Source organism: Haemaphysalis longicornis, unplaced genomic scaffold (assembly GCF_048455015.1).
Source record: "Haemaphysalis longicornis isolate Haplotype H1 unplaced genomic scaffold, Haemaphysalis longicornis Haplotype H1 scaffold_8, whole genome shotgun sequence".
In the NCBI taxonomy this organism is placed as follows: domain Eukaryota; kingdom Metazoa; phylum Arthropoda; class Arachnida; order Ixodida; family Ixodidae; genus Haemaphysalis; species Haemaphysalis longicornis.
In genome coordinates, this window is record NW_027526445.1 from 143,518,826 (window position 1) to 143,542,640 (window position 23,815).

The 23,815-nt window shown below is 48.9% G+C and overlaps 1 protein-coding gene across 7 annotated transcripts in view; it reads right to left on the reverse strand.

The window, feature by feature from the left end:
* Positions 1-22,490, reverse strand: part of LOC144149999 (uncharacterized) — an 86,038-nt gene extending 63,548 nt beyond the window's left edge. For 4 of the 7 annotated variants that reach the window (XM_077681769.1, XM_077681765.1, XM_077681771.1 and 1 more), the window contains exons 1-3: positions 22,351-22,490; positions 8,011-8,113; positions 3,932-4,049 (exon numbers count right to left, since the gene is read on the reverse strand). In XM_077681769.1, coding sequence (XP_077537895.1) covers positions 3,932-4,049; positions 8,011-8,029 — 137 coding nt within the window. In that variant the 5' untranslated portion in view covers positions 8,030-8,113; positions 22,351-22,490. Of the gene's footprint in view, positions 1-3,931; positions 4,050-8,010; positions 8,117-22,350 lie in introns of all 7 variants that reach the window. The other 3 variants (XM_077681767.1, XM_077681768.1, XM_077681766.1) reach the window with 3 other exon arrangements.
* Positions 22,491-23,815: the final 1,325 nt, after the last annotated feature.

The following is a 23,815-nucleotide window of genomic DNA, read 5'->3' on the forward strand; positions in this document are numbered from 1 at the left end:
CAGCACCTCTGGGTATGTGTGCTCCAGCATGAACACTTTGGCAGGCTCAGGAACCGCAGCAGGCGCCTCCGACAGGCGCAGTCGGCTCAGGGCATCAGCAGGTGCCAGGTTCCTCCCCGGGCGGTAGACCAGCTGGTAGCTGTAAGCCGCGAGCCTCAAGGCCCTGTGCTCTACTCGAGGTGATGCCTGCACTGGAGCCGCCTTGCCAGGCCCCAGCAGTCCCAGCAGCGGCTTGTGGTCCGGGACTGCCTCGAACTTTCGGCCCCACAGGTACTGGTGAAAGCGCTCTACCCCAAACATGAGGGCCAGGCCTTTCTTGTCCAGCTGGCTGCACCGTTGCTCTGTAGCATGAAGTCGACGAGATGCAAACGACACAGGGTGTTCCTGGCAATTCTTCTCCAGGTGGGCCAGGACGGCTCCCACACCGTACGGCGATGCATCTACGGTCAGGACGACAGGTTTGGCCAGGTCAAAGTGCACCAGCACCGAAGCCTTGATGATGAGCTCCTGGTTGCACTGGGAGGCCACGTCTTGTTCCTTCTTCCAGGCCCACTGATGTCCATCTCGAAGCAGAAGATGGAGCGGCTGTAGATGCAATGAGAGGTTCGGCAGGAAGGTCCTGTACAAGTTGATGAGGCTGAGGTATCTTTGCAGCTGGGCCTTGAGCACAGCTTCAAGTTTGCGGGGTACCGGGGCCAGGCCGGCCTGGGAAATGACGTGTCCCAGGTACTCAACACTGGGCGCCAACAAAATGCACTTCTCCAGCTTGAGCTTCAGCCCGGTATCCTGCAATCATGCCAAGATGTTGTGCAGGATCTGCAGGTGGTCCTCATCGTCTGTGCCGGTCACTAGAATGTCGTCCAAGTACACCGCCAGGTGCCTCATGCCCCTGAACAGGTTGTCCATCTACCTCTTGAATATGGCAGGTGCTGAGGCCACGCCGAACGGTAAGCGCATGTACTGGAAGAATCCCAGCATTGTTGATGTGGTGACATACTTCCGGGACGACTCTGGAGCACCAGCTGTTGGTAAGCATTTCCAAGGTCAAGCTTGCTGAACTTCTGTCCCCCGGGCAAAACTGACCAGAGATGTTCAATTCGGGGCAGCGGGTACTTTTCGACCATACCGACGGGGTTGATGGTGATCTTGAAGTCCCCGAGATCCTAACATTGCCGTATTGCTTTAGACATGGCACGATGGCAGCAGCCCACTCCGATGACTTGACTGGCAGCAGGATGTCATCTCGCTGCAACCGTTGCAGCTCCTGGCTGACCCGACCCCATCCTTCAGAGCGATCGGCAGCAGGCGCGGCTTGGAAAACCGAGGCCGGGCTCCCTCCGGGACATGGATGCTCGGCGCTGTGCTGGTGAATGTGCCCACCCCGGGCTGGAAAAGGGCCTTGAACTTGGTCAGGAGGCTCAGAATGTCTGCCACCAGATGTACTGCTTCCTGGTATTCCGGCAGCCGCACGCTCAAAGCCTGGATCCAGTTCCAACCCAGCAGCGTCGGTGACGACCCCCTGGTCAAGTACAGGGGCAGGGTTGCCTCCCTGTCGCCAAGGCGAACGCTAACCTGGGCTTGACCCTCGACCTGGGCAAGCTGTCCAGAATAACTGCGCAGCATGACGCTTGACGTCTTGATGGACACGCCAGGGAAGGTGCGCTTCAAGAGTTTCCCGGCCATGACCGACACTCTGGCCCCTGTGTCCAGCTCCATGGAAATGGGTTGCATGCAGACTTCGACGGTCCGCATGTACGGTGGCACAAACGACTGAACTATGCCCATGTGCCACATATCAAAAATCTGCGAGTCTTCGGTCACGACGTGAAGCCTAGCCGTAGGTGGCGGGACGTGCTGCTGCACGTCCCGCCACCTACCCTTGCACTGGCTCCCTTGGCCATGCGCTTGCGTGGAACATATGCTCGACCCAGGCTGCTGCTTCTGCCTGTCCGCCATCCCCCCTCAGCACGCCTGAGCAATGCGCCCAGTTCTCCCACACGCGAAGCACTCCGCTTGCACGAACTGGCACTGTGAGGGGGGGGGGGGGGGAGGGTCACCACCACAACGACAGCACCTGCCATGCCGTGTCACCATCTTGTTCACTGCCGCTTTCATCCGTAGCATCCATCAACAGTGCTGCCATAACGGCGTCGTCCAGTGAGGGGTGAGGAAGCCCCAGGAGTCCTGCTTGCATGGAGGGGTCGTTTATGCCGCACATGAAACGGTCTGGAGCAGCAAGTTGAGCTGGTCCCCTAAGGCGCAGCCACGCACTAACCCTTGCAGCGCTGCGATGAACTGCTCGAGAGTCTCTCCCTCTCGGCAGCTCCGGTTGTTGAAGCGGAAGCGCTCGATTAACGTGGACGAGGACGGGCTGAAGTGCACGCGTAGCATCGCGAGCAGCTCACCCAACGATTTGTCATGTGGCGTGGCCGGCTTGAGGAGGTCGAACACAAGACCGAAGATGCTGGTCCCGCAGCTGGCCAGGAAAATGTTGCGTTGTTTTGCCTCGTGTGTGTCGTTCGCCCGGAAAAACATGCCGACTTGTTCCTCGTAGGCCAGGTGGACCCTTCACCTCGAACGGCTCAAGCCTCCCGTACAGCGGCATGGTGGTAATTGCGAAAGGCGGGGGGGGGTTTGGCACTCTCGGTCGGTCTGCGGGCTTTTTCGTCGCCAGCGCCGCGATTTGCCCCGCATTCGTGAACGTGGGAGGATCGCGGTACCCTGCAGCTGAGTGACAACCCACAGCCTGCTGGTGGTGACGGTGACAGACTGCGAGTTTTTGTGTTTGTGGGTGTTTATTGGCCAGCCAAGCAGTGTTGTTTACCAAGCCTTGCGTGGCCATCGTACTTAGTGGCCGACGAAGATTAGGGTCGGGGAGTGGGGGCGCCACATACTGGTCACAATGTCCTCATCTGTCGGCGCAACCCCCCACCATTGCAATTGCGTCCACACTGCTTAGCAGGTGCTGCCTAGAATGTCTTCCATGGGGGCAATGACACTATCTTCGAGCGCAGGTGGCTGGCTTTTTTCCAGAGCACTGAGCCAAAGCTGCAGTACCGACAGCGATTGGCTATCGTAACCGCTGTCACTCACACCCAAGCATGTAGTGTAGGCACCAATTCTGTTTCTCTGACCATGCGCCAGGTGCCCCGCCAGCAGGAGGGTGGTGGGCAGTTTGAATTATCCATGGCAGAACCTACTCAGATTCGAATTTGTTAAATTGTGGCTCCTGATCTGGAACACTCTACCAAATTAACTGGGCTCATTATAATGCAGGAAGAGATAGCGAATACAGGCGACTACATGGCTGAAGCAGAGAAGAGAAAGTGAAGTGGCCGACAGGGTGCGGACGTAACTTGATGCCGTCGTCTGCTGAAGGTTCCCCGCACTCCACCGCAGGGAATTAAACTCGTGGAACCACGTGCTGGCGCTATTCCCACTGGCAGCTCTCATAAACCGTGGGTTGTTGGGTCCTGCCATCTACACACACGGCTTGACTGCGCTGCGCCACTTTTAGTTCCTCGTAACAGAACTATCAGGCGTTTTTAATACATACGCTTCTACAAAGCTTAGCCAGATGAAATCGTTCCTAAATTCAAATTTCTAAAGTTCAAATTATTGTGCCTTAACTGCAGTACTCGCACATGTAGGATTAGCCCAGGTCTAAATTGGGCCATTAACTTCGCAGTCTGGCCACGAGATGATCACCACAAAAACAGCACCATGACTGGACGCGAGCGGTGTGGACGCAGCAGCAGTGTCGTGACCAATCGCTAAGGTCGATATCAGAATTTGTAGTAGTCAAGTGGGGAAGAGTCAACATCACAGCTGCTTGGTAGCTCACTATTCGCCATAAAAACAGCACAAAAGCCAGAAGGAGGTGAACAGGACCCCACACAGGCCTGGCAAAGGAGGTGGAGGGATGACCTACCTAGGCAGGTTCTCATCCGAGTCGTCCCACGGCCGCTTGCGTGCCCTGCGCTGGCTGTCCGATGAGGGCGATGGCGACCCTTCTGCACAGACACCACGAGGGTTTGGGAAGAACACGCCTGTGTCATCAGAAAGGAACCACGCAAATCAATCAGAGCTGCCCAAGACAACGTAAAAAACAGTACGTGCAACCTCAATCAATTGCAGTTCATTCACGAAATTTTTTAGTTCACGGCAAAGCTTTGTAGGAACTTGGACTGGGTGAAGAGAAAAAATCTTGCACCCCTCTATTTAACGGTGATGATGGCTGAACGCGAAGCTTTTTCGTCAGGGATTCTCGAGTTGTCATCTCAGTTTGTACATTGACTTTCAGACAGCTTGGACTTTCAATCGCAAAGGCTTTGACTTCGGCTACTCGCCATTTCATTTTCAAAAAGAAAGCTTCGCAGTCAACCATCGTTGTTAAACAATAAGGTAGACAAATTTTTTGTCTAATCTGGCAAGTCTATGCACCCCTCTCCAAATTCAAACAGTTTCGGACGTCTCAGATGGAGCAACTGAATAGGTGTCGGCTTCATTACACGAGTGACCCAGGTTCGATTCCGGCCACGGCAAGCGTTTGTTCTTTCACTTGGCCCACGATTATCATCATCATCAGAGAAATTTGGTCTTCCTGCAGTGAGTTTTCAATGCGACATACGCCATCAGTGAGACATCGCATAAAAATTTGTGTTGACTTCCTGCTTCTCTTCACACCCTTCACTCAACCCTCCCCAGACCTACGACGTCCTGCTCAGTTCGGAGAATGAATTTCCCTCCTTACTACAGCCTCTCCCACAACCTCCACAGTTTGAAGGTCAAGTTGGAATCCTACGGTGGGAAAGAGTGAAAGTTTTTGATTAAACCACACAACCCACCAAAGCAGATGTTACCATCACCTCACTTTAGAAACCACAGAAGAATACATTACAACCCCAAGATTCCTAATCAACCTCCCGCCATGTTCCCTATGAAATACACAGCCACATGTCAGTATTGTCCAAACAAACACTACCACATCATTGCAGAAAGCCCCAACACACCTACACACGCAAAGCTCCCCAACATTACCACATAGCAGTGGGTGGACTTGCTGACCAGCTCCAACCCCGTCTACTCAGCGAATGTTCACCGAGACAGCAGCACGGGCAGGCCACCTCTAAGGCATCTCAGACAGAGAACGCCTCTCTAGCATCGCGCTTGCTGTTTGGAATCAATCAGTCAAGAGCTTTATTAGGACAAGGATGACAGAGAGACCTGCGTGGGAAAACGTAAGAGGGGGAGGAGAAGGGGGTGAGTTACATGTGACGGTAAACGACTGTGTAGCAAGCACACTCCCACAGAGAGAGCAGCCTCCGCCATGCATCAACGACCTGCATCGCGCTCGTCCAGTCGGAAAGATGCCAAAAATCTGGTGGAAGGTACTTGAACCATTGCATTTGAACGGCCCGGCATTCCCACAGCATATGATGCACCGTGAGTTTGGCCCCTGTGGAGCAGAAGGTGCAGCTAACGGCAGTTGCAGGCGGTGCATCCTGGTCAGGGGCTGATGGCGCTTCAGCACGTAGGCCCACCACTTTTGCCAGCGCATCCACAGTGAGTGTGGCTCCAGCTCCCGCTTGGACCTTGGGCAGGAGCACTTCCGTGCCTTGAGGCAGTCCTGCCAGCAAGGGAGCTGGATCACGCAGAATCAGACTCCCCAGTACTTGACTGCGGCTTCTACCTCTACTTGCCCGGGATTGCAACTTACGAATGGGACGGGGTAGCCGAGGTTGGAGTGGAGTTCTACACGCTCATTCGCCCCTGCGTAAGCAGTCTCGTTACCAATTCTGCCTTCGTGGCCAGGTACGCAGTCCACCCATATTATATCCCTAGTGTCCTTCAATCGAGGGCAGATGGTCAGGATTTCGGCACAAGTAGTTCTCACGTGTGGGGTCTGACCAAGTCGAGCCAAAGCCTGGCAGCTGTCCGTAAATTTTGTAAACCTTAGTGTTTCAAACAAAGCTTTACTTAATCGAACCGAACACAAGGAGCATCTAGGGCCAGAATGGGGAGACGGGATAAAAAGGAAGGGATGACCGGTGGCCAGGCGGCAATGTTCAGTTGCAAATCCTAGTGAGGAAGATTCATTTGATGAATGCACACGTAGAAGTGATAGACCCCGGTTAGACTACCTTTGCGAGACCACTCTGTACGTCAAAGACTGTCAGGGGAAAAAGAAAATTGTGGTTGTCGTGTGTAATGGGGGTATCGCGGTCGGATATGGCAGACATTCAGAACAAGGCACAGGAATAGGTGAGCAAAACCGTGCCAAATAACGCGTGTCAGATTCGCTAGAATAGCAGTGTTACAATACACGCAGTAGGGTGGAAAATTGCCAGTTGGATGATGCCTTTGCATTTGACGTGGGAGGCCAATGCAGCGTGGGCGTGAACTTCATCAAGAAAAATTTCGGTAAGACAAATTGGTAACAGGGTGTTAAGTACAGAGGTACTGAAACAAGTCCAAGTCCATGGAACAAGTACAGAGATACCATCGCTAGCAAGCTGAAAAATCGTGTTGAACATGATGAATCAAAGGGTACAATTTCTATAGCTCACATGGCGCCAATCGGGACACTGGTTAGCAGGGTTCGTACGGGCTTCAAAAGCAAAAATTCAAGGGTTTTCAAGGACCAGAAAACACATTTTCAAGGTCCCCTTCTTATGTTTTATCTGGGATTATTTATAACTTTTTCAACACAATGCAAAATTTTGATATTGCCTATTACCTAAGAGCATTAATGCACATTTAGATAGGCGTTGTGGGTTCATGAATGCTCCCCCAGCTTTATTTTTTATTTCATAGTTTATATTTAGAGGGTTTTCTTTTTTCTTGGTGTTTTGCTGAGGCTGTTTGATTTCAAAACTTAGTTAATGTTGCCTGCATCTCCTGCTTTGTCAGCAAGAGCATCAGCTGAAATTAACTCAGCAAGTGTTGCTGCAAGGCAGTATGAGCTATGTACACGTCCACCATTTGCACGTTAAAGCAAACGCAGATGGAGCGTATGAGGCGCAGCAAACATGCAATGAAAGGCCGTCCAGAGACTAGGTGGAACATGCAAAATAGAGAACAGAAGACGGCTTTCACGGGATTGTATCATGACATGAATTCTATTGAGGAGTGCTGCTCACAATGTTGCCTCGTAATAATGAGAATCCACAACTGGTAATTTCACGCAATACACTGAAACTTGATTGTTACAATGTTTCTTTACATTTTTAACACCTAAAATTCACGACAAACACTTTAAATTCTTGTGAAAAGATAGGGATATTAATTGGTTCTCTCCAGAAAAATCAAGGGTTTTCAAGGACCATTTAAAAATTCCAGGACTTTCCAGGCCTTGAAATTTACACTTCTAAATCCAAGGGTTTTCAAGGTTTTTAAGGACCTGTGCGAACCTTGGGTTAGAGAGATACCAAACCCACAAAAATAGAGAGATACCAACACACGTTTAGACTAGGTGGAGAGCCCTAGATTACTACTTGCATTAAAATTCTGTCTTTCCTGCATGAAAAAAGGTTGCTGCGATGACAGACCATGAGTGATATGAACCCCAAGTGTCTTGAGGTAAACAATATTGAAAAGTGGGCAAGGCATATTTATGGGTTTGAGCTTCTCCTGTAAAGCTCTCTGTTCATTCTCTTTAGCCCAGCTCATACCGATACCCTACTTGCACATACGTAGCTCACTTCTAAGGTTTTGAAAGCAATGCTTTCCCATTAATTTATTTGTCTCAGCTGAAGACCAAGTTCCCCAGTGCAGCCTTCAGTGCAACCCAATGCTGTTTAAAGCCAAAAACCAGAAGTAACTGGTGCTTGGTGCTGTGCCTGTGACACCCCACAGGTAGCCAAGACCACACCTTCCTTTGATTGACCTTCTTTTTCAAGCCAAACAATGTGAAAACAACCATGCTGGCTAACCGTCATGACAACAGATCCAGAGCTATGCTGTGCAGCTTCCCAACAGGGTAACCGCACTGTGACAGTGCCACCTCACCGGCGGGTTCACGATCCATGATGTGGCAGGTGGCCGCCCAGTCGACCTATTCCGGGTTTCTCTTCAGATGTGAGCCCTGCTTCCCCAGAACATCATCTGCACGCTGCTAGGGAGAGGGAGGAAACACGACACAGGGAGATAAAACACTCGCCGTGCAACGAAGACAAGGTAAAGAAGACAATGGGGCTCATCAAACCTGCAGAACAGGCTGGAAAATACTTGGAAGTGAATTATTCAGGCGAGCAGCAGACAGCAATGCAAAAAGACACAAAATGAAAGATCATATGCACCGAAAGTATTCAGTTTCCTTGAGAGCAGAAAACGCTGTAATTCGGCTTAGAGATCTCTTTTAAACCAATATCTGATAGTTCAGTAAAAGATTCCCAATCAGGCCAAGCCAGCCAGGTTGCCACAGGTCTATTTCATATTCCCTTTAGGAAACGCATAGCAAGACTCCTGCACCAGAGGACGTTCCCATTTTTAGTGACAGTTGAGGCAGCGTATTTTTGTGTGCAATATATGGCCCTTTCGTTTTGTCCTTCCTTGCTTTTTGTTCCCATTTCTCCAATCTCCTCATGCTGAACTGCACATTCCTGTGATTTACTTCGGCGTGTAAACCATTAGCCTTGCGGTGTTAGGAAGGCAGATATTTGCTTTACATGAAATCAGACAGGGGCTACCAGATTCTAACACCGTGCGCTCAACTAGTTCTGTCTCATTTCTATCATTTCTACCGAATACACAAGTACCACCACATGGGGAAGAGGCCTTTCTCAAACAACTTGCTCCCCATTCAAACAGCAGGGTGCTACCATTAGAATTGATGCACAAGTTCATTTTTCCACTGTATGGACGTTCTTAACACTACACAGTTCCAATGGTCCTTTCGATTCCACTTTTTTTACATGTCACTTTAATTCCCCCATGACTTTTTGCCTGTCTGATAGTTGTCTTTACACATTCACTGAGCTTCACTTATTTCATTGTGAGTCTCTTCTCTTCTATCACTGCGTGCACGTGGTTTCTACAGAGTTGCCCACTAAACGTAATTAAAGGAGCCATGAAGAGAAAATACAAGTTTAATTCATTAAAAAGACTGCCGTGTCCCAAAACCAGTGATACAAATTTCATTGCAAGCTTCCAAAAATAATGGAGATACGAAACTATGAAGCTGTAGCAACTACCCAGCCCCTTTTCAGCGATTTCTCTACAACATCACAGAACTTTGCTTGCAAGCCGTCAATGTAAGCCATTTCCAAGAGACATGACTGGGCAACTGTACTGGGGCCTCTAGTTCCCTTCGATCATAGCAGTTGAGTGCTAACCCGCAGTTCCCACATTACAACTACGTTTCCAGTGTTGGACCATGTTGTGTCACTCTGGCCCACATTACGTCACTGTAGTGCGAAACTTGGAAGTTTTTCAATATTTCTAGTTTTCCAGCTAAAACATATTTCGTAGCTAGAATGGAGCAAAGTGAGCTACTAAAAGTTAGTTCCTTCAAATTGAACAAGTTGTATTTTGTATTCCTGGCCCCTCTAATTGTTCTCTAACTTTCCTCGATGCCCATGGCACCATGATGCCATGCGCTTTAGCCTCCACCCAATGAACATACACCTACATACGCAATATCCTCACTGATCGCACCGCCACTCTCCGACTGGGCACCGTCAAATCAAACATTTTCGACATGCCCAACAGAGGCACCCCCCAAGGGGCCATTCTTTCACCTCTACTATTCAATCTCGCCATGCTCCCTCTCGCGAATGCTCTAGAAAATATACCATCCCTGCACTCGACAATATACGCGGACGACTTTACACTTTGGGTCACCCAAGGCAGCGACGCCCACATAGAGGCCACACTCTCAGCAGGGGCTGCCACAGTCTCCCGTCTTGCTGCACAAGCAGGTTTGACTAGCTCCGCCTCTAAATCAGCACTCCTACTCCTTCCTCCACCTAGAATTAGACCCACTCCCCTGACCACCATTCAGGTAATGCTGGACGGTCAACCAATCCCCTGGGTCTCCCAGCTTCGCCTTCTCGGCATGCATCTCCAAGCCAACAGGAGCAGCACAGACACCATACACCTCTTGCACACTCACACCATCCAGACTATTGGTCTCATTAAACGTATCGCGTCTAGGAAACATGGGCTAACGGAATTAGAACGGCTGCAAATTGTGCAGTGCTTCCTGGTGAGCCGTTTTTGCTATCAACTCCCATACGCACAGCTCACCCCCTCTCAACGTACCTCCCTCGATGCCTTACTTCGAAGAGCCTATCGCTCCGTGCTGCTACTGCTCCCCCACGCACCCACCCAACGACTCCTCGCGCTTGCTATACATAATTGGCGGTGAGATCTTTGAGTGGCGCCCCCTGGCTCTGACGTCGGCTTAGGGATTCGCGCCGCTGTCATCTCCTACACTCCGCTTGTGAGGGGCAACAGTGCCTGGGCTAGAAATCACCCGCTTCGTTGCTGTAGTGCGTTAAAAAGCGTATTTCTGGCGACTCAGTTATTTTTCCAGCTTCTGACGCATCTGAATAATTTGAAGCTGTATCCCCCACAAGTTTGCAACACACGAAGAGATAGAGAACAACTTTCTTCGGAGTATCGGTCAGAAGATCGTGTGTAACTCGTCCTTTCTTGCTTATTCGCGAGGATCAGCAATCAGAGCTTCTCGATAAGTATTCAAAATGCGTAGGCTTCCCTGCAGTATTTTTGAGATGCTCAACAGTCTAATGCTACGTATCAAGCAGTGGCCTCTACACACTCATCGCACAGCAGGAAATAAAGCGGCTTTCTTCTGTTTCTTTCGTTGTTGTCTTGTATCGGATTAATGTTTCTTGCTTTTTTTTCTGCCCAACGCATTAATTTTTCTGCGCCATCACCAACTTCTTATTAGGAGGTTTCGGGATGTTTGGGAGCCTCACAAAGGTCGTGTGGATATTTCCTTCATTTTGTATGGCATACATTCCCTTCTTCACAAATTGGCTTTCATTACGGCTGCGTGCAAGAAGGTGCATATCCGCAGCGTGCTTTGTTTATTCACATGCAAATACAATGAGAAGGTTTGTGCTACGCCACCGCGATCGCGCCCTAAACAACATGGTCCACAGTACTCGAAGGCAGCTTTTGTGCTGCGAATTTCTATCGTAATTATATCGTTATCATAACAAACTGACTCTCAACTCGAACAATGATGACATGATTACGGTGTTAAAGGCATGATATACTCGCTAACTCACGTAATAAACAGTATACCTGCATATATTACAAGACTCGAAACCGAAGAAGAATTCCAAGTAGCTCTTTATTGCTTTTCAACCCTTCCAGGCGCGAAGAACAAATCCTATTCTACTCGGGATGGCGTTCTATGATTTGAAGAAAATTACTTTTACTCTCTTGTCTTGGACTGAGTACCCGGCCCACTAACCAGATCGATTTAATTGTTAAAAAAGTTTTCCCCTCCTCCCCTTACTCCTCCTGCTCCTCTTGAGTGCAGTTTTCCTATAACGCATATCCGAATATCGGAAAGATATGGCTGTGCAAAATGTTCCAAAATATCCCTCCAGGTCTTAACAAACATATACGGGTTACTATAAATTTAACGAAGACGTGACTCGTTTTGCTCAATAAACCTCCATACTGGTTAGATGCCTCGTATAGAATCAGCACGCGCGTATATACACACTGGGTTATTTGGAACTCAACCTACAGTTTTTGCAGTCTATAGTGCATGTCGGCAAATTTTCATGCCTTGACAACGTAAAGTGATGTGACAAAACGCGTTCGAGCATTCGGCAAGGTTGCAAAAACTGTTTTACCTTACATATGATTACAGGGAATCGTGATGCCTTCTGCCAAAGCCGACAGCCCTGAAGGCCTAGAATTTGTTTTGGTCTTCCATTTTCGCTGTTGTCGGTTATTAGCAGCTGACTGCTCCTTTTGTTCGAATGCTTACATGAGAAGCTGACGCCTAGCTCCGACTCTTCGCGCTCTGCACAGGACCGGCTTCGCAAGGAATGGGGTGGCGCCGGCAATGTTTCTCCCGTAGTGGTACCCAAAACTATACTTTAATTGACACCATGAGCTAGTGTATGCGATTTTAAGCCTATTATTATGATAAAAAGTTACCCACACGCCAAGTCTGGTGCGGACAAGCACCAGACGTTGACCGAGCACAAAGAAACAGCAGGGAGAGCGATCCTGAGTGAAGCAGACGACAAATACGAGAATCCCTAAGCTGACGTCACGAAGGCGCACTTCGCAGCGCCGCCTGTGTTCGCGCTCACCGCCAATACCATAGACGAACTAATCGAAGCCCATCACTTGGCCCAGCTTACGCACCTTTCCCAGACCCCGGCTGGTCGGCAGATCCTCGATCGAATTCATGCCAACCCCCCGCTTATACTAGATCCTCCAGCTCACATCCCCCGGCTTCTCCGCGGGCGTCTCCACATTAAGCCGATCCCGCGAAATATGCATCCAGCTTACCGTCTAGCCCGAGCCCAAGCACACCTCTCCCGCTACCCTCCCTTTGAGCAACTCTCTACGTAGACGCAGCGGCCTACCCCACCTGTCCTGCCTTCACACTCGCTGTAGTAGGCACTCCTCCAACAGTCCCTCAGGTTTCAGCTACAGTTGCCACCACCTCCTCAGTAACTGCGGAAGAGGCAGCCATTGCCCTTGCCCTAACTCAATTACCTACCCCCCAGATCATTTTATCTGACTCCCAAACTGCCATACGAAATTACACAAAGGGCATCCTTTCCACAGCTGCCCTCAAAATTCTTCTTCAGAATCCCCCTGCCCACCCCGTGATGTTGCTGTGGACTCTGGCCCACACCGGCGTAGGTTGTAATGAGACGGCACACCAACACGCCCGAGCTTTGATATCCCGGGCTCCCGTTTCTTTTACGCCTACACACGGCATCCCCGAAATGTCCCACGCGTACCTACTTACGTACAGGGACCTAACTAAACATTACCGCCTCCTCCGCAGGAACCTACCTCCCCCGCACCCTTCACTTACTCCGCCGGCAGCGCACATGTGGCGGCTCTTACAAACCCACACTTTCCCACACCGCACTCTCCTTGTGCACACTCATTCATACCAATTCACCTCCCCACACTGCCCCTCATGTGGCGCGCTGGACACTCTTCCACTCGCTCTGTGAGTGTCCGCGCGACCCCATCCCCCCTTTCCCCTCCTCTTCTCACTGGGAGCAGGCTCTGGGGAGCTCCGACCTCACAACGCAAGAAGACGTCACGGACAGAGCCCTGGACGTCGCGGGGGCCCTTTGGGCCTCCGCCACCCCCCTACCCTGAACCCAATGTAAAATAAAGTGGCACTACTACTACTACTACTATTCTTCGAAGACCCAACCACTGAGTAAGGCAACTTGTATTATGCCTATTCGTCAATCTGAACATATGTTTAATGTACTCCTGTGTTGCATTGAAATTAAGCACAACACTGTCCGGCTGGCTTCAAAGGAATTGTTGGGACAGAGTAATTCGACAAAAATAAAGCATTACCACATGTTCAAAGTTGAATTCATTCCCCCCCTATACTTTACGTATGCAATGTTCAACTGTAGAGAGTTTTTTAGAAGTGTTGCAGAAGTTATGTGCAGCTTAGAGCCATACAGGCATGACACATTTTATACCATTCGATGTGATCAATCGGCATGTAAATTGAAACAGCAGAACTGTGGGAAATTATGTGATAGCTTGCCTGTGGTTACGAAAGCATGAGAGGCAGGTTTCACAGAATTCATTCCGCGGACTTCCACCAGGAATCTTGATGGAATGAGGTCCTGATCTCACAATTAACACGTTTAGCCACACACAGTTGAAACGCCGACGCCAAAACATGAAGTGGATTGCAAACAGTGTGCGATGTCTTCCTACAGCGATCGAACCCCCGCGTCCCTAGTTCACTATCACAATGGACTACTTTGATGACACTGCCTTCTAAATATAACTGAACGGGAACATACGACTTGCATGATCCGCAATTTTTAATTTCCCTGGTTCTCAATATTTGGCATTTCGTTCATCCATGGCAATACCTGTGACAGGTCACCCGAGTACACTAAAACGGATGAGTTGTACTGAAGTTTGTGCTTACCACTTAACACTTGGAAACATTCAGTTATAGTAGAATGACTGAAAGGCGTGTATTTTTAAACATTTACACTGCTCTGAACGGTAGATCTTTGACATAGTTTTACTGCAGCTGCAGCAAGGTTCAGCAACAACCCTGCCCTACGTGCGAACCCTGCTAGGAAGAAATCGATGGTTTCCCTGCACCCACCGCCAGTGCAGGCAGGCTTTCAATCCTATGACAGGCTTTCAATCCTGAAAGCATACAAAATAAACGTAGATTGGTGTATCTATGTACACCCGCCCTATTTTTGTCAATATCACAGGAGCGCCGACAGTTCGGTTGATCAACGCCGTATGATGGAGTGACAGGGCAAAAACGTTGAGAGTGGCCGCTTACGCACTAAGCACTGGCTGCAGTGGCCATCGTCAGCTAGGCTCTTCCTGGAGCTGAGCGCAGCCCCGAATCGTTTCCTTCGCCTATCACACTTCTTTGCATACTCACAGCGCCTTTGCTCACGAGAGGGCCCATTGAGCCAACGCTTCACAAAGCGCTGAAAAACGCACTTTACGAGATTTGCTCGTGGAATGCTTATGTTGTGGCCATTATACACTTTCACTTGCCCTCTTTGCACCGTTAGCAGGCAGTGTGATAAGCGGAGGAAAACAAGGGGGGCGCTATTTCGCTCTTAGAATACTCCCTCTGGAAATGGAAATCCAGTGCAATGGAGAAAAGCCTCTCATGTGATTTACACCGGATTACATCACTGTAACGCAAGGATGCATAATGGAGAGTATATTCCCATGGGGATACTGGGCGCAAGGCGATGGTCGCACGATTGCTCAACTAGCTGATCGCGTGTCCGACAAAAAAAAAAGAAAGAAAGCATGACGAGGTGCCGCCACGAGCTTGTGAACGGAAATCCTCGGTTCGAATCCCTACGCCCCCGGTGCTTTTTTTTTTTTTTTTTTTTGAGACTAGCAACATTACTATGCATTTTCGCCATATTTCTAGAAGATCAACCTTTCCGAGGTGCCAGCCGCAAGTCGTAAATTCTTCCCCACTCGCGGCGAGAGGAGGACCCATCAGTAGCTTGCGAGCTACGCTTGTGTTGCTTCCATGAAGTCTACACTTCCTTCACCAGTTGAAACAGGGAAGGTTCTCGATTTTTGCAAAAGTGTGTCGCAGCGGCACAACCCACAACTGTGAAACATCCACTCTGGGTGCACTGTAGTAATTTAAATTTCCTCCCTTTTTCCTACTGAGTTCATCACGAGTCTGCTGTAAGATAAACTGCCTCGCTGAATGGCTGGTTGTGTTCCCAAAATTTAAGGGGGGACATGGCTCTTACAACAATTCCTTTTAATTCTCAAGTGAACTCTGTGAAATTTGTCAGTCTTGCTGCTTTTTCGCCACTGATCTCAGATATGCCATTAGTCTTAAAGTCAGTCAATTAGTTACCAAGATTAGAGATAACTAGCCCTTTTTGGAGGAACAATGGAGAAAACTGTGTTAGTCATAAAACTGAAATCCTTCTGCTTTTCAATACTACGAACCCTGGTGAGTGCAGTAACAGAATCGGTTTCTTGATGCACCACTTGGAACTAACTTTACAGCTCAATAAACTTCGGTGTTCGAAATGCGCATTAGAAATGGTTCCTTGCCACTGGTGCCACCAAGATTTAATTAGCTGCAAAATTAGTTCCAAGCGGTGCATCAAAAAAAAAAACAATTCTTTTATTGCATTCACCAGGGTTCATAGTATTGGAAAATACAAGTATTACAGTTTATGACCAACACTGTTCTGTCTATAGCACCGTCCAAAAATGGCTTATTATCTCTAATTATCTTGGCAATTAATTGACCAACTGAAAAAATAATGGCGTATTTGAAGTCAGTGGCACAAAAACAGCAAGACTGGCAAGTTTTACAGAGCTTACTTAAAAATTGAAGCTGTTTTAAGAGCAGTGTCCCATCTTAAACCATGCTTTTGTTCATGCTGTGTGTACCGTAAGCTAAATGGTACCACTCCCTATCAGCCTCCAGAAATCGATTGACTGTTGCAGCGCTTCGTGTAATGAAACCGGCGTAACACATACTATGCCACGGCCGCTGGATGCAAGGCGCACGTCAGTGCGCTCTCATTTAGCGGCCGTGCCACTGCAGTCCATCTTCTAAAAACAATGGGAATATGCATAGTCATGTTGGTTTCCTCAAAACAAAGAAAAAGAAAAAATGGGGGCAAGTTGATTTGAAGCTTGGACTTCCGTTCACGTGCTCGAGGCGGTACCGCGTCGCAAGCCACGCAGAATCGCGCTTTTAAAACAGACGTCCAACAAAATCAACAATCGGTCAACCATCGCATCCCACTAATGTCCCAATGGGAATATAGTCTACATTAGGCACCCCTGCATTACGGTAATCTTGTACGCTGTAAATCGCATAAGATCACACGGAGGCTTTTCCTCCGTGGCACCGGATTTGCATTTCCAGAGGGAACCACAAAGCTGTCCCGCAGTGCGTGCTCGCTCCATGTCGGCCTGTTTAGCAGACGCATGTTGTACGATGCAACGGCGCCGTTGCAATAATAGGTACGCATGGCCCAGGACACGCCTGCGGGAGCATCCGACGGGTCTGTACTGGTATTCACCAGCCAAGTACCTTTCTTTGGCCTCAAGGTACCAGGTGCGTCCGACGTATAGGCGGCGCCTTAATATTCCGGACAATGCGAGCGCGTGGCAAAAGCCACCGATGCGCACTCTGGAGGCCTGGCGCCTGTTGTCGCGACCGGCGCGGCACACATGCGTGCCCTTTTTTACTTGCAGGCACGCTGATTTTCCCACTTCCTGCAGCGGTACTGTGATGTTGACTAAAGCCCCGACGCCTTTGTACCATTTCCTTTATCACGATGACACGTTTCCGGCCTAATGTGACAATGGCGCCAGCTTTGGCGCATACGCTCCTCGCATCCTCATTGATACTTACGCCGAATGGTTTGTTTGGTTATTTTTGTTGTTGTCGTTTATGCACGATGAGACTAGTGGCTTCGGAACGGCCCTGCCGCCGAAGACGTGTATTAAGCGCAATCGCAGGGTGCCGTGCCAACAACAACGATATGCCGGCGAGATGAATCGCGAGCCTTTATTCATCGTCTTTATTTCGTATGCTGCTTGAGCACTGAACTTATCTTTCAGCACGTTTTCCGCTGCAGCTAAAGTAGGCATTTTGCGCAGTTTTTTAAATAAATTATCTCGTTTTTCTTGCTTTATACTTCCTTAAAATTTTTGGTTCGCTCATCACGTCGGAATTTGTCAAAACGGCACCTCGGGTTCCCATCCAAGAACGCCATCAGATTATTCGCTACTTTTTCCAGAAGATTATAAGCTTAGGGCCTCCCGAATTCCTTTGGCACCAAGGAGCAGGTATTCAACCACTGCAGTAACAATCAGCTTGTCCTTCCCTTCTGTTTTAGACCTTGTCCTTCCGTTCCGCTGGCCATCTGCAAGCCGACCTTCTTAATCACTGGAGGCATGACTTGATCGGCTAGCAGCATCCCTCTACCGATTAACAATAGCCCGCAAATTTATCTTTGAAGTAGCCTTCTAGAAGTAGCAAATAATCTTTGGTTGTTCTGCGATTGGAACCCGCGACGCCATTTTAACGAATGCCGACGTGCAGAGCGAACAGACAATTTCCTTGGATCATTTTTAAGTAAGGAAGTAGACAGAAAACAACGAAAGAGGGATAATGCTTTGTCATCATCATCATCATCATCACCAGCCTGTCTACGCCCACTGCAGGGCAAAGGCCTCTCCCATTATTCTCCAATTACCTCGGTCCTGTGCCAACTGTGACCAATTTATCCCCGCGAACTTCTTGATCTCATCTGCCCATCTAACTTTCTGCCGCCCCCTGCAGTGCTTGCCTTCTCTAGGGATCCACTCTGTTACCCTTAATGACCAGCGGTTATCTTGCCTTCGCATTACATGCCCTGCCCACGTCCATTTCTTCTTCTTAATTTCTACTAATATGTCTTTAACACCAGTTTGCTCCCTGACCCACTCCGCTCTCTTCTTGTCCCTTAATGTTACACCTATCATTTTCCGCTCCATTGCCCGCTGAGTCGTTCTCAATTTAAGTTGAACCCTCTTAGTGAGCCTCCAAGTTTCTGCCCCGTAGGTGAGTACCGGTAAGATGCAGCTGTCATACACTTTCTTCTTCAACGACAATGGTAGGCTGCTATTCATTATCTGAGAATGTCTGCCATATGCACCCCACCCCATTCTGATCCTTCTAATTATCTCTGCCTCATGGTTGGGATCTGGGGTCACAACTTGGCCTAAGTATATATATTCGCTTACCACTTCCACTGCCTCGCCATCTATCTCAAACTGCTGTGCTGTCCCGAGGTTATTGATCATTACTTTAGTTTTCTGCATATTAATTTTCAGGCCCACGGTTCTACTCTGTTCGCCCAGTGCGGAAAGCATGCTTTGAAATTCGTCCCCCGAGTTACTTAGCAAGGCAACGTCATCAGCAAATCTGAGGTTGCTGAGGTATTCTCCATTAACCCTTACTCCCACCTGTTCCCAATCCAACGTTCTGAATACTTCTTGTAAGCATGCTGTGAATAACATTGGAGAGATTGTGTCTCCTTGTCTGACACCCTTCCTTATTGGTATTTTACTGCTCTCCTTATGGAGGATGATGGTAGCTGTAGACCCATTATAGATATCCTCTAGTATTCTTACATAATGCTCATCTACCCCCTGGTTTCGTAATGCCTGAATGACTGCTAGGGTTTCGATCGAGTCAAATGCTTTCTCATAATCTATGAAGGCTATATATAGGGGTTGAGTATACTCAGCGCACTTCTCTATCACCTGATTGATCGTGTGAATATGGTCCATTGTTGAATAACCTTTACGGAACCCTGCTTGTTCTTTAGGTTGAATGAAATCTAAGGTTGCAGAGATTCGGTTAGCGATTACCTTGGTAAATACCTTGTAGACGACTGACAGTAAGCTGATCGGCCTGTAATTTTTCAAGTCCTTCATGTCGCCTTTCTTATGGATTAGGATGATGTTCGCGTTCTTCCAAGATTCCGGTACCATTGCGGTCATTAGGCATTGCGTATACAGGTTTGCCAGTTTTTCAAGTACAATTTCTCCTCCATCCTTCAAGAGGTCTGCTGTTATCTGATCCTCACCAGGTGCTTTGCCCCCTTTCATTTCTTTCAAAGCCTTCCTTACTTCTTCGGTCGTTACTGGTGGGATGTCTATCTCCTCTGAACTACTGTCTCGTTCGGCATTATCCTGTATGTCCCGGCTACTGTACAGATCCCTATAGAACTCCTCGGCCACTGTGACTATTTTATCCCTATTTGTGATGACATTGCCTTGCTTATCCTTAAGTGCATACATCTGATTTTTCCCCACGCCAAGACGTCTCTTTACTGCTTTCAGGCTACCTCCGTTCTTTACAGCGTATTCGATCCTCTCCATATTATACTTCCGTATGTCAGCTGTCTTGCGCTTATTGATTAACTTCGAGAGCTCTGCTAGTTCTATTCTGTCAGCTGCGGTGGAGATTCTCATGGTTTGCCGTTTCCTCATTAGATCTTTCGTCTCCTGTGAAAGTTTACCAGTATCCTGTCTAGTCATAGTGCCCCCGACTTCTACTGCACACTCCGTGAGAATGCGTGTAAGGTTGTCGCTGGCTTCCTGTGTCGTAAGCTCGGCTTCCTCGTTAAGGGCGGAATATCGGTTCTGCAGCGCGATCCTGAGTTCTTCTACTTTACGTCTTACTGTTTGCTCATTTATCGGCTTCTTTCGTACTAGCTTGTTGCGGTCCCTCCTCAACTCTAGCCTAATTCGAGATCTTACTATGCGGTGGTCACTACACCTTACCCTTCCGAGCACTTCCACATCCTGCACGACGCCAGGGTTATCGCATAATATGAAGTCTATTTCATTTTTGTGCTCCCCATTCGGGCTCTTCCAGGTCCACTTCCGACTCTCCCGTTTACAGAAGAAGGTATTCATTATTAGAAGGTTATTCCGTTCTGCAAACTCAACTAGTAGGTCCCCCCTGCTATTTCTACAGCCCAGACCATAGTTCCCAACTGCCTTGTCTCCAGCCTGATTCTTGCCTACTTTAGCATTGAGGTCCCCCATAACTACAGTATACTGCGTTTTTACTTAAGCCATTGCCGATTCCACATCTTCATAGAGGCGTTCCACTACTTGGTCGTCGTGGCTGGATGTGGGCGCGTAGCCCTGCACCACCTTGAGCTTGTACCTCTTATTGAGCCTAATTACAAGACCTGCTGCCCTTTCGTTAATGCTATAGTATTCGTCTATGTTGCCAGCTATGCTTTTATTGACTAGAAATCCCACTCCCAGTTCTCTTCTGCCCTCTAGACCACGGTAACATAGGACGTGTCCATTTTTCAGCACCGTAAGGGCTCTTCGCCTGCCCTCCTAACCTCGCTAAGCCCTATTACTTCCCATTTAATGCCCTCTAATTCCTCGACCAACACCTCGAGACTTGCTTCGCTAGATAAGGTTCGCATGTTAAACTTTGCCAGGTTCAGATTCCATTGGCGGCCTGTCCGGATCCAGGGATTCTTAGCACCCTCTGCTGCGTCACAGGTCTGACCGCCGCCGTGGTCAGTTGCTTCGCAGCCGCTGGGGACTGAGGGCCGAGGGTTAGTTGGCGTATTCATGGGAGGTTGTGGCCGTTACTACACCAGGGTGGCCAATCCTGCTCTGGTGAGGGAGTGCATTACCGGCAATGGTCGCCGGGATCAGGCCGCACCCCAAGCCCCTTTGTGCAATTCCATCAATACGCGGATTTCTCCTTTTTTTTTTTTTTTAATCCGGTGGGAATTGTCAAGCATGGATTCGAACCACGGTCCTTCTGCACGCGAGGCGGGTGTTCTACCTCTACGCCATCGCTGCAATGTTTTGTAATAAACTTTAAAATTGCCTACTTTATCGGCAGCGAAAAGCAAGCTGAAAGGTAAGTTCACTGGTCGAGTAGTATACAAAATAAATAATATGAATAAAGGTTCGCGACTCATCTCCCTGGCATTTCGTTCTCAATAGCGCGGCACCCTAATTGTACTACACACACACTTGATTCGACGACGGCGTTCGCAAGCCGCTAGTCTCAACCTGTATACACGATAAAGCAGAAAACGTAAAAACACCAAACAAAACAAAACATTCCCTGTAAACATTCATCAGTGACTAGCGCGCCAAAGCCGGCGCAATCGTCACGTAAACCGCAAATATTCCATCGTGATGAAAAGAATGCTACAAAGGCGTCGCTCTGCGATGCTTCAGTGACGGTCACAGCACCGTGCAGGGGCGGTATTCTCGTAACTGTCCCTTTTGAAAACGTCCCTTTTGCGTCCCTTTCATCGTGACGTACTTCCGGTTAAGCAGTGGGCCTTTGATTCAAATACCGTAACTGTTCTTGCAAACGCATTTTAAAGAACTGAAACCGTATCAGACTATCTTTTATGTGTTTATTGTTCCGCGAGCGAACCAACAATAAGGCGACAAAAAATCGTCTGCTCGAAATCGTCTGCTCCGAGTAGCCACGGCTCATAGCTCCGCCGTGCTTGCATGGCGTCACATCCGGGTGTTCGCTTTTAGCCAATCAGGGATTTCTCAAAAGGGACACTTTTGAAAGGGACACAAAAGGGACAAAACACGGGAATACCGCCCCAGGAAGCGAGATAATCAGCGTGCCAAATAAAAAGGACGCGCATGCGCGCCGGTCTCGACAACAGGCGCCAGGCCTCCACAGTGCGCACCGGTGCGGTGACTTTTGCCACGCGCTAGCGCGGACCGGATCCCCGCTTGTACTTTAGTGGCTGGCGTACGTCCGACGTATCTTTAACCGACGTATCTTTAGGGTACGTACGACCGACGTACCCTGGCTGTGAATCAGTTGACAAACGGCTTTCCTGGGTGCGTGGATACCCAAACTCAGTTCAAAGTACCCAAAGCTATGCGCGACTCGAATGTTTCTTTTCAGACGCATGTTTTTGGATAAAACAGCTACTGCGTAAGACTGCAACGACCGCAAGAACATTGGACAATGACGTGCTGTCCCAAACACGTGTGAGCCCAAGTAAACATGCAGACTCCTTCGATTGCCTAATGTCCTGTCCAGAACACAAGCACGGGAATTTGCAGAATCAAAATCGGACTCACTGAAGTCGGTTTCTTTTTAAATACACGGGATCAGGAACGCCCAAGTGGCGACTGACTGTGACGGCGTAGTTCACTTTAACACGAACCCACGGACCAAAACAACCATGTCAACAACTGACGAACAACCCGCGCGCCCGTGCTAGAGTGTACTAGAAGTTTTAAGAGTGGCCCGAGCGGCGGCCTCTCCCATTGCTCCGCCGGGTCGACTTTCGCGCAGAAAATAAAACCGCTATAGCGGCGGCGCTGCTGTCGCCGACAACTGAACAGCCGACGCTCCCCGGCGCCTGCGCGCGGCAAGATTTGCTTTGCTCGCTGCGGTGTTTTGCGCTTGCTCAGCTGATTTAGTTTGGATTATGAGGTTTAACGCGCCCGTGCTACACAGGCGATGAGGCCAGCGGTAGTGGAGGGCTCCGGATTAATTTTATGCGCCGAAATCTCGAAGACACGGGCGTTTTTCGCTTTTATCCTCCATCACAAGAGCGGCTGCCGCGGCCGGGAATCAAACCCGCACCTTTGGTCAGTTAAATCTACTTTGGTGATTTAGAAATAGACGCAGACCGTTATGACTCCGCTTGATCAAACTTTAAACTAGTACGACCCAACATTTATCTACCCCCCCCCCCCCCCCCAAATACTTTCTCATGTTTTGATGCGTATTCTGAGAACTCGTTAACTCAAAGTCGTAAAATTAGCTTAAAATTTCGAGATAAGCGCGGAGTTTCGAGTTAAGTCAAATGCAGGAAATTTGTGGCTATAGGTCCCTGAAATAGCAACTAGTGCTTCTAACAAAAGCACTATTGCACAGGGGAGATTTCGTTATAAAGAAAAAATAATTCGCAGGAAAAAGAAACTTTTATTATTGCAGAAGAAAGAACTGTGTTGTGCTCGGCTGTGTCGCGTTCGCATCTGCATACCAGAAAAGCCTACTCGAGCTTCTCAATGCATCGTATGAATTGGTGGTCGCCACCGCTACATTCTACCTTGCTACGAAGCAGACGCAGCATCTATGTTGTATCGGCCGTTGTTGTATGTTGTATCTGCCGTCGTAGTCACTTCTGGGGCCCCTCCTCCTCCGCATGATCAGCTGCGTCGTCCACAGCTATCTCAATGATGTACCCGCCCGACAGCATTCGGGTAACGGGGACGCGTATAGTCCGCGTAATTAAACTTGCACTTCACGGCCGCGTTTGGTGCGTAGTGGGAGTAAGCATTCGAACGGGGACCTTATCAGCTGCCTGTAGCGGACTTTGCCATGTGTCCCCTCTGCCAGTATTTCAATATATCCATGGTCCCCCGAAAAAAAAAAACGTTTCGAGATAAAGCGGGCAAATGCGTATGGCCTATGGGAGGTAAACACACGAAAAAGTTTCGAGAAGATATTCTAAGATAGCATGAGTTCGAGTCAACGAGGGATTAATTTGACGGACAGGCACCAGGAATGTTTTCCTTTGCCCTTCTTGACTCT